Below are 17,625 nucleotides of genomic sequence, written 5' to 3' on the forward strand. Positions count from 1 at the left end.
TTATTATTTTTTTTCAAAAATCCATATTATAAGTCAGTAGTTGAATGCACAAAAATAAAAACTAAAAAGTTGGCTGATATTTTTTTGCTTTCAACTATTCAGTAAAACGCAAACTCCGACGTTTGTTAGTCGGGTTGGATAGAATTGTGAAATTCTTCCGCTTTACCTTCAACAGCAAAATTATTATAAATAATCTAAAGCCTCCGGTAGAGTATCCAAGCCTCTGGGAGGCCCTGATAATTGTTTTCCCAGTGGCTTGAATAAATTGTTGGTAGGAGGGATGGGGGGTGGAAAAAAAAATTGTAATTATTTATCCCAAGTTGTAATTTCATCGTGTGCTCTGGGATTGGTAATTGACGACCGATACCTTTCGCTATCGGGCGTTTCGCCCCTAGTGTTTGAGCCTCTGTCAGGATCGGCAGTTTCATAGATTCCCTCCTCCTCGTGCATTTGATGTGAATGCTGATGCATATGCTGATGTGTGCCGTACGGACTTCGCGATGCAGGTTGACGATATCGGCCATAGACAAGTCTAGGATCTTCGTCGCGAACGCGGCTGCACCTTCTGCTTCTACGCAGGAGGATTATATATCCATAATAATCGTTTTTTTTTCTTCAATCTCCATTTAACCCATTGACGTCCATAGTATTTTCCCCATTTTCCCCTTCGCAAGACCTCAGAAGCGAAAACACAAGGATAAAAAAACTCCATTCCCGGATTTCTCAGCCGAAAATGAAAGAAAAAAATCAGCGAAATGTCTTTGAAAAATTGTTCACTCCTCAAGAACAGGGAAACATAAGGCGAGAGTCATTTGAAAAGGATAAATAGCTTTAATAATTGATTAAATACTCGAGGTGGCCGGCGGCCATCCTGGACACCCCCTGCGAGAGAAGGAGATCAACGCAAAATGGCGGCGGTTGGAGCTATCGTTCACCTCGCATTTTTTAACGCTCAGAAAATTGATTTGTCTTTTTCGAATCATTTAAAATTCACTTCATTCCGTTTCTGTGGAGTGAACAATTTTTTTTAGCCGTCTGGAATTAATTTCTGTCTCTTCTGGGCTGAGGTATCACCGCACGAAATTCCTCCTGGCTTTCAGAGGTACTTCATTTCGCAGTTTTTCGAATAGCTTTGATTTTACAGTTTGGTATGGCCGTCAATGGATTAAACGCACACGTTAGAACCGGTGGGGCTGGGGGACATGAGTGTGAATCCACGCACTTGTACGGAAATCAAATTGAACTCGTCTAAAAAGCGTTTAGAAATTGAAAATTGCAGATTCAACACATCCGAGTGGTATAAACAGTTCAGAGAGAAAAGAACTCCCGTTTCACGGGAAAAACAACTCCCTCCTGGAATTTTTTTCTCCCCTTTTTTTTATCCCACTCGGCAATTAAATATAATAAATAGGGCTGTGAGTTCAAAACCTGCCACTATTCCAAATTCTATCAAGATAATTATCATTCTTTCACGACGATTGGGCAATACATCTGCGAATAGGAATTGTCCCAAATTGTTCTCACAATCCTAGAGATAAAGAATGAAATAGCATCAAAGCATCGACAACTAAAAATTAAAAAGATCAATCATCCAAAAGCCGTTTCATACTCGGGCCAAAGCCAGGCGGCCAAAACTGCCAATAGAATACAGATATAAATAAATTTGCACTGTTAAAAAAAATTCACCCATCAAATTCCATTTCTACATGAATTTTCTTCCACCAATAAAATTGAATAAAAAACCAAAAATCGTTATTAAAAAAAAATGTGCAGGAGAAAAAGCAAATTTCTCCATTTCCATCGAAATCTCAGTAACAATGATAACAATAAATAATAATAATGAATAATTTTCATGTAAATTGTTTATTATTTTTTTAATGATTTTTTTTTTAATGGAATGATTCGTAAAATAGAGAATTTGTTCCAACAGCGTCCAAAGTTTGAAAAAATTGTTGATCAAATTGAACAGTAGTATAAACTTTTCAAATGATAGATTGAACTTACCCCTGTGAGGATTCACTGCAGACAGATGAGTCCATTTTGTAGTGGCGATCACCCTCGCCCTCGGATATCCTCATGTCCTCAGATCCACTGGGACTATTGTGACGCGCATGTACCTCAAGCTGACGTAGAATATCGTGAAGTGATCGTATGCGTATTGGACCGCAAGTTGTTGGCTCGTCCTCTTCGGGATCGTCCTCCTGGTTATCGATATTGTCTTGTCCATTGTCAATCGATACTTTGCGGTATGCATCCGGATATTCACAATCAGCCAGTGATTTTCTCGACTCGTCGTTCATTAGATTACCAGAGCCCGATGCAACTCGTGACATGCTGTGATGCATCGCTGCTGTCCTCAGGGTTTGCACCAGTGCCCCGTGGTAGCCGTTCAAACTGTTCAGTGTCCTCTGCATCTCCACCATTCGACCGTCGTCCAAACCTCCTGACCCAACGCAAAACAATTACCGCATTCTCGTTAATATGGAGATTTATATTTATTTATGAACACCCACAGAAATTACTCATTTCATTTTTATCCAGCATTTCTCCGTTTTGCCATTCATCATTCGGTTATCATGAGTAATTAAAAATACCGAATGAATTGAGGAACTAGACTTCAGGATGATGCGGAAAAAATCAGAGAATAGTTAATAATTAATTATTTAACAGGTTTTAGAGAAAGTGGAGGGAAATAGAATTAATTATTCGATTTGCAATCAGTGGTATAATTATTGGGGTGTGAAATTATGAAAATTGATGAAATGAAAATTTTGGGTCGAGATGAATTGAAATATCGAGATGAATTAAAAATGTCGCTTTCCATTCTTCTCTCTTTCATTTGTTCTTTGTTTACGTATATTAATTACTCAATTGATTAAATCATTTTGGAGATAATGAGTCAAATAAAAATGAGAGATTTCCCTGGGTGAATTCTTGATGAATGATTATCGAAAATGTATAATTCGTGTCTTCGGCTTTCTTTTGAGAGGAAAATTTTCATTTCTTTCATTTTTTTTTTTTTTTGCAACTACGGACTATTCTGGTATTACAATACCGTAACCACCATGTTTCTTTAAAATTCCCTTCTCAGGCAACTTTGTCAGATTGTTCGGTGGGAGATCAATGAAAGAGACAACATCCTCGGCTCCCGTACCTCCATCCTCGTCCTCCATACCCAGCCTCTTCAGTGGTAATTTGTGATCCCTGAAATAAAAAAAAAACTTCTCACGCATCCACAGGTGAATTGAAACTCGAAAAAAAATCAGTCGCTTCGAGGAAAAGTTGAAATATTCATAAAATCGTTGGATGTAACGCGGAATTTTTTTTTTCGTTGAAAAATCCCCGGAAAATTTTTTACTCTTCATTTTTTTCACCAACAATTTTTTCCCGGATATTTTTCACTCGCTTTTCTCGGGGAGAATTTTCCCCTGGGGTTTTTCCTTCACCTTTCATGTTTTTAGATTGATTTTTATTTTTACGTCAATATTAGATTTCTTTTTTAATGACCAATTTAATTGGTTGTGCTATTTCCAGGGATTTTCCGCAGGGAAAAAACATTTGCAGCAGTAATAATTATATAATGAAAGACGGGAATAATTGCTAGGGGATCAAATCGTCCGATAATTTTTCATTGGACGATTGATTTCTGGGTCTCGGGGATTATTTTTGGTTGTGAAAACAGAGAATTCCAATTGAAATTTAATTAGAATAATTAAATTATTAAATTTTTCAACATAGCGATTTAATTATCATTTTAATGAGACCTCGAATTAACATTTTTTAATATTAATAGGGAAAATAAAAAGTAAACGAGGGAAGCTTGTGTAATTTATTTTTCATACTTTGAATAAATTATTCCCGATTTTTTTTCGCTGTGAAAACCCCGAATTCGAATTATAATTGAGTAAAAACGATTTCGCGATGAAAATTTGCGCAATAAATTTCCGAGAGAACTTCTAGAATCGCACGTTTCGTGTATTCTTTCGGGTATATTATATTGTCTTATATTTGAATGTTTAATTGAGTGATGAAAAGGCCGTGTCTGAAATAAGAAATAGTTGGAGAATACGAAATTTTAATTTATCCAGAGGTAAATTCGATCGTCAACGAGAGAGTGACGTACAGAAATGGGTCAATTAGCCCGGAGCCCTTGGTTAATTTTACCATGAGAAATTGCTCTACTTTTCACGTGACGAATTACCGCGATTTAACGTTTAGACACGAGTTTTTTCATCGATGGAATAAAAATAATAATTTTTAACGACTTTCTCGACGTCTACCCTAAATATTTTTCCAGAATTTTTCTCTTCCCCCTATTTCCTGGGAGAAAAGTTTAAAGAAAGTGTACAGAGCTCTTGTTGGTTTTTCCTCAGGCCGTTTGAATGATGAATAATGAAACGCGGTGGCCCCAGTTATTTTTCTTCCCTTTTTTTTTCCTACGAGTTTTGTCTTTCCAAAGCCCTCAATGGGGGAATTGGTGGATTTATTTTTCATTTTTTTCTTCTCTTTTAGTTTCCAAAGATTCGATAGACGTGACTTACTTCAGACGTGGCCCATCCGTTGTTCCGACGTTATTCTGGGATTGAAACAGCACGCGTTGGGCATCAGAACTGCAGCATTAAAAAATTACCCGTTTTAAACAATCGGGAGTTTTGCAATATTTTGAAAAATTATTCAACTTTTGCGTAAAAGATTCTGACAAGTTCCCAATACTTCTGGAAATTCGCTCATTTATAAAATAAACATTTTCGAAAAACCCAATTTTCATCTTTAATCATCCAATTCCATAACTCCTAACATTTCAAAATTTATTTTTCATCTCAAAATCATTAACAATAATAATCATTGATAATTAATAATAATCATCGTCATTAGTTATCGTCATTACTATCGTTTGAATAAAGGAAAAATCAATAAAAAAATTACTTTTTTTCGGAAAAAATTGTTTTACAAGAAAATAAAATGGAGAAAAAATTGAATTACCTGTATGGCGGCATGCAATCAAATGCCAAAATCTTGTTGGCATCTAGTGGTGCACTTTCCGGTGGTAGAGTTCCCGGAATAGATGTATAAGTTTTTGGTTTTGGATTTCTCTGGTACGGAGGATCGCACTTCTGGATTGTGCTCTTTCGTCTGCGGGTTTTTTCATTGAGTAATCATTAAAAATCACCATTCAACAGCCCGATGTTTCTTAATCGTTATTGGAATTAGAATGCAGTTAAAAAAAATATGTAAAAAACGCACGGGACAACGAAGCGCATGCACGCTAAGGATAACATTGTCATAAATTAATTAAAAAATCAATTAAACAATAATAGCGTCAGAGTGCATTCGGGTTTGTCATGCCAGAATTCTTCCTCGAGGCGGACAAATTCGATGGCGGAATCGATCGTTTTTGGATCTGTTTACACACAGATAAATATTACTCGTCATTATTTATTCAGAAAGGTAATTTACCTGTTTTTTTTTACCACAATTACTTCTTTGAAAATGTTAATTACGCGCAGGAATTTTCTGTCACGTTATTTCAATCGCAATTAAACATTTCTAAACGACAATTCACATCATTGTAACGATAATCCGTAATTTAATGAATTATAATTAATGGAAATCCAATCTAAGTGCAATAATAATTCCAATGGATAAATTTCAATTTCACAATTTCCCGACTGAATCTCGAATGTCAGAAATCTCGAGATGATAATTAACTTTTTCAAAATCATAACTTCAGTTTTAGGAACATGATAAATTACTTTCCAGTGAATTTACTGGGCAGTGAAATTTTTCCGTGTGAAATCCATGGAGTGTTGAACAAATATTTTTAAAGAAAAAAAAAACTGAAATAAACTGCTGATATTTTCTATGCACTCTCGGATTCGGGGCACTTTTGCTATCGGGGCTACCACCTAATCACGGGATGTTGCATGCTTTTTATTTATTTAATTTTTTTAATTATTTGATCTCGTGGCATAAACATTCAACGAGTCAAATGGTACACCCGCAGCTGGCCTCTATTTTTTCATAACTTTCTTAACTATTCACTTGTCACTTGGAAAGCTTTCACTTTCGTCGCGCTCCGTCTCATTTTTTCCCTATTTTCTTGATTTTTAAAAATTAATTAGTGAAAATGATTTTGTCGGTCGTGAGGAAAAGTTGGAATTTTCCTAAAATCGTTGGGCATAACGCGGAGTTTTCTCTTTTCGTTGAAAAATCCCGGATAATTCTTTTACTCTTCATTTTTTATCCGACAATTTTTCCTTCGGATATTTTTCACTCGTTTTTCCCGGGGGGAATTTTCCCCGGAGGTTTTCCCCTCACCTTTCGTATTTTTATATTGATTTTTATTTTTATGTCAATATTAGATTTCTTTTTTTATGGCAAATTAAATTGGTTATGTCATTTAATGCTCGTCGGGAGTAATTTTCAGGTGATTTTCCGCGGGGAAAAACATTTGCAGCTGGCAATAATAATTATATAATGAAAGACATGAATAATTGCTGGAGCGGAAAATAAATCGTCCGATAATTTTCCATTGGACGATTGATTTCTGGGTCTCGCGATTATTTGTTCGTGAAAACAGAGAATTCCAATTGAAATTTAATGAGAATAATTAAACGGTTAAATTTTTCAACATGGCGATTTAATTATCATTTTAACGAGACCTCGAATTACCATTTTTTAGTATTAATATGGAAAAATTAAGCGTACACGATAAATCTTGGGTAATTTATTTACTATACTCTGACGAAATTATTCCCGATTTTTTAGTTTCTGTTAAAAATGAAAATTTGAATTATAACTTAATGAGAACAATGAACTAATAAAAATTTAAACAATACGATTTTTCAGTTCATAACTTTAACGAGAAAATGAATCCTGAAAACTTAAATAAATTAATATTCTGATTATTTAGACTTTAGATTTTGGAATATTAATTATCAAAATAAAATGGCCACTCGAAATAAGCCGATCCAGTGCTTATCTGATTGTGGGAGATAAATTCCCGGATTTCACCAATTTGAAAATGAATGTTTGCGTTTCTAATTACGCGACTCCCAAGTGCTGAAAACGTTGACGAGATTATCCGACGATTGATGTACGTCCGAGAGAAAATGAATAATAACTTTCGTAGGTGCTGGAGTCAAAAGGGTGTATCAAACCTGGCGTGCAGATTGATGGGATAATTTTTTAACTCTCAAGCTTGTCAAAAAGTTTCGCGGCCTTCGTGCCGCCCAAAGAGTGAAAATTAACGGAAACAACAGTGACTGCACGTCGAAAAATTGTTCATAAAATATCTGACATTTTAACAATAACAAGAACCAGTGCAATATTGTCTGTCCGGGGCTCAATTATCTTGCAAAATGGTAAACTCCGAAAATCGCACATTTTCTCTCCGCCAGTTTTTCGCCGATTTCTCGAAATCAGAGAAAGATAGCGATATTTTCATGAATACCTTTTTTGCAGTCCTCATCTTTATCTACAAAACATGTGGAGAAGAAAAAATCGCTATGTTCCCTCAGTCCCGAGATATTGGCTGGAAACTCGAAAAAATGTTGTTATTCTAGTTTATACCATTTCGTTACTGAATTAATTGTGCGCAATCTGCACTGGCGGTGTAATTATTTATTGAAAATCGAGGTTTTTCGGTAGAAATATCTGCACAAAAATTCCGTCACGGCTCCATCGATTTTACCCCGTTTTGCGTCATTCTGCTCTTATTTTTGCGGCTTCTCATGGCTCCGACATGCGCTTGCGCCTTTTTGGTCCAGATAAAGTGCCTCTCGCTAATTTTTTTTTTACCCCTCCACTCACCACCGAGATAATTAAACAAAAACAGGAAAAAATCACCTCATTATCAAAATGGAATTCCATTTCAGGGGAGCAATTCAATTTATTTTCTTCAATTCAACAATTGTCCGAAAAATAGCGCGCAATTTATTTCGACAAATAAAATTATTCTGAAGAATATTCAAGGGCAATTTTGAATACCAAAATTCCCTGGGACTGAATTGCAAATTTTATTTTCCAATGGAAAATCGAGAATGTTTATTTAGCGAGAATGACAGGAAATAATTGCGATAGTGCGGTATTATTCTCGGGGTTAATAATTATCCAGTCAGATAATGGAAAATTTGATAATTCAAGTGTCAATTAATTAACTCATATGCGGATGGCAAATGATCCCGCAAAATGGCGCCAATGGTAAACACGAAAATTAATAATTCGTTAACACTACCGCGAAATGGTTAACACTTGAAATAAATTCACCAAATAATGGCAATTTGCCCGTGAAATTTCATTACTTTCGACAGCAGCCAAAATAGCTATTCTACTGGACCTATCGCGATGCCTCAGCAAATTAAAATTAAAATCGAGAGACGTACGGTAATATTTCCTCTCTTTATTGAGTCACTACTGGAATTATTTTCGGGCTAAAGCCTCAAAAATAAATCCATATTTGGCAAAAAATAGGGGATGCTGGGGTAAAACGGAGAGTCATTCTAAATGGTTGCCATTTTTCGATGTTGAGACAAAGATGAATCGATAGATCAAAAATTTGACGATCAGTCGATTGATTTTGTAATCGAAATGTACGATTTTTCTAAAAATCGTCAATTGCAATTACAAAATTGTAAATTATGCCTCAAGTCAAACAAATGGTTTTTTTTACATTAAATTCAAATTTATAACCCGACAATGGAAAAAATTATTTAATTAATATGATAATTTTAGACAATCCAACAATTTCGATAAAGACATCTCCATATTGCCCCCCACTCCCCCAATTGTTCTCCGTGTCGTTGCACGATGGGAAAAATTTCCGGAGAATCGCGCGTCTCCCGCAATTTTCCGGTAATTTTTCCTCCGCAGAGAATAAAAGCGCAAGCGAATAGTGAGCGATTGCACAGAGAAAATAATTTCCTCGCAAATGAATCTCTTGTTTAAAAAACGATTCAAAAATTGATCAGAAGAAAATACCTGAGAGGAAAAATGTCGAGAGATTCTGCACTAAATTGTTCATTTAAAAAAATTAATTACCGAAAATTCACTGTCGCCCAAAATTTACCGACGATTTTTTTTCACTCAGACAATTTCCCGTGATCAATTATCGAGGCGCGAATTTCTCGTAACAAGTTATTAATTTTCCAGAAGAAATGATGATCCCAGTGTAAAATCAACGCATGTGCAATCACGTGATTGAAATTCAATTGATTTTGTTTTTGTCAGAGTGCAGGCACAATTATCGAATTTTCATCGGAGTGAAACCTCGAGGAGACGTTTCCCATGGAAAAATACATAAAAACATATCGGCCAATTATTATTCAATCTATAAAGAATATATAAAAATACAATGTTTATATCTTTCTTGTATAAATTGAAACGATTCAAGATACTTTTCTAGATATTTTTCAAAATATTAATTTATCCGCGTGGGTTGGATTATCAGCAAAGTAACAGATTGATGAGATGACACGTAACGTACATTGGTATATAAATATATACACATAATGTAAATTTATTCGGGGTAAATAATCGTAAAAAAACGCTGAATGCACTGAGAAAGAAATACATTTCACCCAAGAATTGATACTCTTGACAGAATAAAATATTATTCGGAACGTATTTTATTTTTTTCCATCATCTCCGGATTTTCCAAAGTTGAGATTTCATAATTCTAATCATCAGAAATCATTATTACCATCGGAATTTAATTTCGATTATCTCAAAATAATTGATCTGGACAATTACTCGCATTTTATGGAATGCAATTTATTTAAAATGCGGAGAAACTCATGTCCGCTGAGAAAATTAATTACTCGTCCTAAACAAACTCATTCCTGTTAATTACATGTACTTGACACAAGTGGATGCATGAGAATATGCATTTTCTCGGGAATAGTAATTTCACTTAGCAAAAGTAATTATTTTTCTCGGTGCGACGTCCTGCCATGAATTTATTTATTTCTCGATTAAAAGAGAATTGTCATGAGAAGTGATTTCGAGGGTCGGACATTTTGTTGAGCACTGGCGACTCGAGGATAATGGCGGACATGGGGTTTGGCGCGAAATATTCAAACGAGGTATCACGGCCCGTTTTAATCTGCTAGGTTTACCCATAAATTTTATATTAACTGAAAAATTTATAAACTCAAATGAACAAGAAAATGCTTTTCCAAAGCACTGAATTAATCGACATTGAATCTAATAATTGAATATTTTTCCGGGAAGCGCTTATAATTCTAGTCAATTATTGTTCCCGAAAAATGTATTAATATAAAAATGTTAAAATACCCCTCGTAATACGTTCCAGAAATATATTTTCTCCTGGTAAGAAAGGATTCTTGGTAGGAATGGATTAATCTCCCAGTGTGAAGAAATAAACGTAAAAAATAAGAGGATATAGAAAGAAAGTTCTACGTGTATGTATCTGCACACTAACCTGAGACAGAGGGAGAAGTTTTTATGTACTACGACTGACCTGTAGCAGAGAGCCATCAGAGCAAATACTACGAAAACACCCCCTACCACCGACATGAGCATAACAACTAAAAATACTGTGTTAGAGCCGTGGTAGTTCTCTGATTTAGCGAAAAAATTGATTGTCAGGGTTGGGGGTGATTTGTATTATTTTTTTAAATTGATTTTTTTTTATTTTTCCAGGCGTCCCACAGCATGCAGACAGACAGAGATGGCAGTGACAGACAGAAACAGACAAGAAACAGAGAAGCCAATATCAGCACATTTATACACGACCATCAAGATTTTTATAATATCATATTTCCAGTTTTTAGGGGTGAATTGCGTTCGGTTAGGGGTGGAAATTCATGGCTTATATCTAGATTACAGCCTGAGGCATCTGGAGTATTCTTTGGATATTTTTATTTTTAGATTTCATGGGTCTCTTGTGATTTTTTGTCTTCGGGAAATCTGCCATTGTTTCAGGTTAGGAATTCAATTTTATAAGGCACGAATATTTCACTGAAAAACCAGAGAAATTTCTGAGCTACTCGGAAAATTGGATTAATTTTCAGTCTCTAACAGAGAATTTTTCACTGATTTTCGGAGATAGAAATGGAGAGAATTCTGGGGAAGTAATTACTGGCATTGGGAAAGGGAATTTTTTTAATTTTGAAAGCGTTTCACGGATTCGCTGGGTTTTTCAATGAATTCTTTCGTGCGTGTAAACAATAAAAAATACACTGATGGAAAATAAATGATGATTTCTAGTGGTGGGATTTTCCCAAGTTTGAGTACGAGATCTCATAATTGAGATACGGTAAAGGGCATACAAGCAGCTGGCACCATATTCTTTCCATAGACAAAGTGAGTAATGATAAAATTGTAATGATAAAACCAAAGGGTCACATTAAAATTATATTGAAGGCAACGAGAGGTTTTACTTGGATGGATTTTCATTTCAGTAGCGATGGGATAGAATCAGATAAATCTCATTTATTGTTTTTTCGATTCATCTCGAAAACCATCGATTTTATGTGGAAATATTACAGGAATTTTTTCAAGCTGATTGAAATCCCTACAAAAATGTTTTTTTCTCATTTTCCCGTACAATCAATAGTTTTCGAGAAAAATCGATATTGCAAAAAGCTAAAATTCGATTCATCCCACTTTACTCGAATTCACCATTTTTATTAACAATCGATGTACCTCGAGAACTACCGACTCAACATGAAAATGCCAAAGGACTTTCTTGTAGTGAATGAAATTTCCAAGAAAAAGGGTCTATTTACCTTTTTTCATAAAATCACTGGTTCCTGAGATAAATCCATACTTTTTCAACAGTAGAATTTGGTGTATCCAATTTTACCTCTTGACTCCTGATTTGAGTACACAGGGCGGATTATTTATCGAGAGTCGATCGATCTCACCAAAGCACAGTAAAAAGACGTGAAGAACATGAACGTGAAAAGATGGAAAATGAGAAAAGATAAATGAGTCACGATGACATGATGAGATCGATCGCAATAACGTGATTCCATTATCTGCGTATTTTCCGGAAATAGATCGCTAAATTCCGGCGATTTTCCGCCCTATCGTACCCAGAAATAATCCAAATAGACGTGCATCGAAAATCCGATATATTTCCACGGAAAATCCGGGATTTTCCGTGTGATCTTTCATTGCTTACTCCATTGAAGGAAAATTTAAATAAACGTACGAACAGACGATGAGTAAGAAAAGGTATCAGTGGATGAGAAAATAAACATCGAATACTGAAATTCATTGTACGACACGGACAATTCAATTAATAATTTGCTATAATTATTGTGAGGGAGCAAATTGTTAATTAAATTTGGGATAATTGTTTATGTAAAAATGTGTTGGCCGCGTGCGATGCCTCCTTCATCATCCAGCTAGGCACGATATTACTTGACGACGACGACAGGCGTTGGTTTAATTACAGAAGAACAAATTACCCAGGCCCACTCGACTATTTGACAAGTGGAAAAAATTATATTAAAAAAATCCTCCGAGTTCTCTCGCTTTTTATCGCAACTCCATAAGAATTCATTTTTATGCAGAAATATTTAATCTGTTTAACACATTTATATTTGTTATTCACCCATTTGTTGTTATAAAATTTGGAATATTTTGACGGATACATCATATATTTTTTAATAAAATTTTAAAAAATCGAGAGAATTTATATAGAGTTTGGATAATAATTCAATAGAATTCGGAGTCTCAAGTTATTCCACGATTCAAAAAATTTCAGGGAAAACAATGAAAAATTAATATTTATAATAAAATTGAATAATGAAGTGTTAAAACCGGTCTGAAGAGTCTTTCGACTCCTGATTTATTCCGAAAACTATTGACCCAATTCGAAATCAGTAAAAAACTTTTTTCTAGAAAATTAAATTTCCACCAAAAAAGATTTTCCGACATTTTCTCCTAGACCCAATAGCTTCCGAGACAAATCCTAAAAAACGTAAAATTAAAACAACTCCACTTGGTCATTTAATCAATTCTCCTGATGTTTTTTAACTTAAAAAATGGCAGAATTAAATAAACAAGTCGAAAAAATTCATGAATGTCCAGAAGTTTCTCCCGAAAATTCGGGAGTTAATGAAACTTTTTATAACTGGAGTGCCGGCGTTCCATGAAATTTTTTGTTGAAAAATGAAGAGAAAGGCCGGGTAATTTCACGACAATTTCTCTTTTTATTATTTGCTACTGTACCTGTAGCAAAGAGCCATTAGTGCAAAACAAATGAAGACCCCTTTCACGACACTGAGCAGGATTAATACCATCGCCATTCGACTAAGATTCTGCGGGCTGTTGTCCCCTGGAACATATCAATCTATTTTTACAGCAATCCTGTGAAAACCCCAGCTTTTCCGACAGCTCTGCACTCCCTGGCTGAATCATCATCCTAATTACACTTTTAAAATGTTTAAATCATCCTCCGACGTCCGCTTCATAATCAAATCTCCGAATTATTCCATACCACTCTCACTGTGTAAATTATTTCAACAATCAGATGACAAACGGTTAATCAGATCAACAATTACTTCTTTCTCAAGTTGAAAACAAATTCTCATTCCCATTTTCTCGATATAAAAATAATAAATCGATAATTTATTTGTCTCAGAATAATATAGAGCATTGAAATTAATGGATAAATAATGAATCGGAAAGAGAAAGTCTCGCCACCCCAAAAACGTTTCCCCAGAAATTTTTCGAGTACCAAAAAAACCGGTTGTCATCTGGTATATGAGAAAAATTATTATTATTACCACATAATTAACTAGACGATGTGCACAGCTGATAGTATGACCCCAAGAATACTCAAGCGCCTGCGATACCGAGACTCACCCCATTTTTTCCGTTAGAATCGTGTGAAATATTGGGGTGCTGGGGTGAGGCAGAAATGGAATTAGATATCCCCGAAATTAAACTGCGGGAATTTCCATTTTAGGTAAAAAAAAGTGTTCACCATTAAGTGAAATACATCACCGATACCCTGAAAATCTCGGTAATACATCTCGATTGCCAAGTGTCGATATTTGGATAAATGTGGCAATCGATTTTTTGGGGTGGAGGTTGTTTAAAAGGGGAAATGGGGGCTCTCGGAGAATCACCCCACACCCTCCAGAGTCTCCACAAATATTTTCACGAACGTTTATCCCCTCCAATGAAGCTGCGACGATTTTTCCTGAATTATTTTTCTCTGCCTCCCCTGGTATTACCTCTCCCATTTTACAGGAAATAGATCTGCTTTGAGTTGAAATTTTCCACTCATCATTAGAGCAAAATAGCCTCTCGAAGCGATTTTTCAAATATTCATTCCGATGTGAATTCACTGGCGAAAAGTAACAGACCGATTTCACAAATCGGTAACATTTACCCCGATATCTCGCAATCCAACAGGAATAGCGAAATTTTCGTAATGGCCTTTTTTGTAGGTCTAATTTCACTCCCCCAAAGTGGCTTTTACAAAAATCTCGCTATCTCCCTTAGATTTTCAGATAATCCTGGAAAACCCCAGAGTTACCCAAGTCTACTTGAAGCCCTGACTATCGATCAGATTTCAATGAATATCTCAGAATCTACCACCGATAGCGAATTTTTCATAATGACCTTTTCTTTACATCTCGATCCGCCTGATAAAAAAGTTAATTACCAAAAAGCGGTATCTCCCCCCCATGACGAAATATTCCCGGAAATCTGGTAGAGTCGACGAAAAATCGTTTAAAGCGGCGATTTTGATCGATAATTGTGACATATTATGATGAAATTGAACAGTTGAATGAAAAACGAGTAAAAATAATTGAGATTGTCGACTTACCGTAGGGGGTCTCTTTCTTCTGGTGTTTATTTGCCGATTCTGTTGGTTTACTACCAGGTGTTTCAGTGCTGGTTGTTGTTGGTTTTGGTGTTGGTATGTAGCTCTGTATTGAGCAGTCAGGACCACTCCACCCAATCTCGCAGTGACATTTGTTAATATTAGTGCACACCTGGAACCCATGAGGTCGGTTGTTACAATTGGATATGCATTTGTCTCAAGCTCAAATGGATCTTGAATTTCAATGGAACTAACTGCTTCATTAATCACTCACCCCATTCCCTGAGCATTCCAAATTGTGTTGATTACTTGGACACTTCCCCTGGTCCACGTGTGGAAATACGTTGGTGCACGTTTGATTGACACAAACCTACAATTATTTACAATAATTTCACTACATTGCACATTGTGAGAGAAATTCTATTCAATTTTCATGTGAATTTCCTGAAAATCGCGCCACTTTCATCTTCCCTATTTCAAATTATTCCCGAAGATTGAAAATCGTTTGAAATATAAAACCACGAGTATTTCATGGATCAACAGTGATGAAAATATGGGAAGAACCGATTTTTAGGGAATCATTTTGGAGGATGTTTTATCGTAGGAAAAGTGTGTAATTACCAAATTCTCACCGCAGGACGTTCCATCGTGGACTAAACCCATTCCAGGGACGTCTTTACCCTCGACCTTTCCACTAGTGGCTCTGAAACGTAAGGACAAGATAAAATAATATTAGGGGAGTCAATACCGAGAGGATGATTGAGTGGATAAAAATGCGAAAAAAACTGACTTGCACTCGTATTCTTTTCCCTTGATGAATATGATGGTTCTGGACCAGGATTGGTCCATACCATCGATCACCGGTTGTGTACTGCCGTCCTGACACTGGAGAGAGCCACAGCGTACGTTTCTACAATATTTCCATCGAATTAGCTGACGATTCAATGATTGATAAGTGAAATTTACTCACCTAGACTCGCATTTGACAAAGTGGCCAGCTGGATCGGTGCCGCAGTGGCCATTTATCGAGCCTTTTGAGTTAAATTCCTCGAAGCACTGCATATCCGCTGCTTTTCCATTTTCACCCCAGACTTGTGTACATTGGACATTCAAATCAGGACACAAACCGCCGAAGCAGAAACTCTGATTGTTGGCACACGGTTTTCCGTTCTTCTTGTAAAGGTCAACCGGACACTGGCCAGTTTCACCAGAGCAAACTTCTGGTAAATCGCACTCGTTTGAAGATTCGCGACAAATCGAGCCCCTCGGGAGTAACTGTTTCGTGAAAATATTTTATTTATTTTTAATATTCATCCGGTTTTCATCGATATCTCGGAATCTACAGCTCATACCGAAATTACCATCGGAACCTTTTTTGTCGGGCTTCGCCCTCTCTGTAAAAAAGATCTTGACGAGAATTCCGCTATTTTCAGAAGATACGGAGATATCAACGAAATACTGAAGGACTCGGTCAGTCGACTTGAATTGTTTCATTTTGAAACCGATTTATTTCTCTTACTTTGCACTCATTGCAGCAAGGACCCGAGGCGCATTCCGCCTCGGCCTTGAGTTTACAGGTGATTGGATCACAGCAAGGATCGATATCAGGACAATCATCGAGTGTCCCACAATCACATTCTTCTCCATCATCAATAACCCTGTTACCGCATAATCTAGTCTCCAACTGCAAATCATTTTTACGCACATGAATAAATTTTCCAAACATTCTCACTCGGAAAATGGCCCGGTGATAAGTCAAGTACATTCTCACCTCGTTTGGCTTGTTAAACAGACAAATACCATGTCCACTTCTGAGAGCCTCCTCGTAATCGGCTTTACTGCACTCTGAGAATTTGTATGGCTGAACATTGTCAGCCCCTACTATCGACTGGGCCATAATGCATCCGTGCCAATCGCGACAGAAGCAGTTTTCCCCTGTTTTCCATCAAACGAGAGAGATTAAGAGATAATCAGAATATTAATCCCCAATTTACAATTTTAAAAACAATTTTTAATTTTAAAAAGCACTTGACAGATTTTTTAAAATATTTTTTTCTCCCATTCCAGATAATTTATTAAAAATGCAATATCAATTATTATTATTACTTATTTTTCGATCGATTTACGAATGGATTTCCGTGAATTGAATAGCAATTTTTTTTTTTAAATTGAATGGAATAAATTCCACTCACTGCCATCGTCGTGCTTCATTCCTATATTATGACCAATCATATGAGCCATCGTGCCAGCGAGTAAATGTGGCTCATAAGTATTCAAATCTACACTAATTCCGACTGATTTTGGACTGCAAACAGTCTCGTGAGCAGCAACACCAGACTCTCCACCCTGAAAAGTCTCGCCCCTGAAGCAAAAGAAAAAACATTTAAAAAACAATAGAATTGCCGAAGGGATGAGTAAAATAACTGCAGGTTACGATGAAGAGCTTGAATAATTATTCCAAGTCACTCGATAGAAATAAAAACTATCAGTCGAGGGTCGTCTTCAGGGGAAAACGTCTGGGGATTATTCCCCTAAAACATCCACTTCCGCACATATTTGTCTCATTTTTCTCTTTCTATTTGAATTTCTCTTGGAAAAATACGAGGAGATTAAATAAAAATACTTACGTCAGCATCTGAATCGTGTCCTCGGTAATCTGATACAATTTCCGAATTGTGTAATCGTTGAAATTGTGAATGGCACGATTTATCTCCATTCCAGTTTCTATTGATGCCTGATTACCGCCTGACCAGGTCTCGATGTATACTACTGATACTCTCGTGTTTAACGTACGGAAATACTGCGACAAATGGATT

At 36.0% G+C, this 17,625-nt stretch overlaps 1 protein-coding gene across 7 annotated transcripts in view; it reads right to left on the reverse strand.

Moving 5' to 3' along the window:
* mmd (mind-meld) overlaps positions 1-17,625 on the reverse strand; it is a 43,987-nt gene that overhangs the window by 1,639 nt on the left and 24,723 nt on the right. For 2 of the 7 annotated variants that reach the window (XM_011307941.1, XM_011307940.1), the window contains exons 10-24: positions 17,437-17,609; positions 17,002-17,171; positions 16,581-16,744; positions 16,329-16,493; positions 15,780-16,084; positions 15,600-15,719; positions 15,431-15,512; positions 15,084-15,179; positions 14,813-14,981; positions 10,481-10,580; positions 4,984-5,133; positions 4,542-4,610; positions 3,056-3,204; positions 2,005-2,443; positions 368-571 (exon numbers count right to left, since the gene is read on the reverse strand). In XM_011307941.1, coding sequence (XP_011306243.1) covers positions 368-571; positions 2,005-2,443; positions 3,056-3,204; positions 4,542-4,610; positions 4,984-5,133; positions 10,481-10,580; positions 14,813-14,981; positions 15,084-15,179; positions 15,431-15,512; positions 15,600-15,719; positions 15,780-16,084; positions 16,329-16,493; positions 16,581-16,744; positions 17,002-17,171; positions 17,437-17,609 — 2,555 coding nt within the window. Of the gene's footprint in view, positions 1-367; positions 572-2,000; positions 2,444-3,055; positions 3,205-4,541; positions 4,611-4,983; positions 5,134-10,441; positions 10,581-13,203; positions 13,310-14,812; positions 14,982-15,083; positions 15,180-15,430; positions 15,513-15,599; positions 15,720-15,779; positions 16,085-16,328; positions 16,494-16,580; positions 16,745-17,001; positions 17,172-17,436; positions 17,610-17,625 lie in introns of those variants that run through there. The other 5 variants (XM_011307938.1, XM_011307937.1, XM_011307939.1 and 2 more) reach the window with 4 other exon arrangements.

The sequence above is a fragment of the Fopius arisanus genome, unplaced genomic scaffold (assembly GCF_000806365.1).
Source record: "Fopius arisanus strain USDA-PBARC FA_bdor unplaced genomic scaffold, ASM80636v1 scaffold00057, whole genome shotgun sequence".
NCBI classification, from domain to species: Eukaryota; Metazoa; Arthropoda; class Insecta; order Hymenoptera; family Braconidae; genus Fopius; species Fopius arisanus.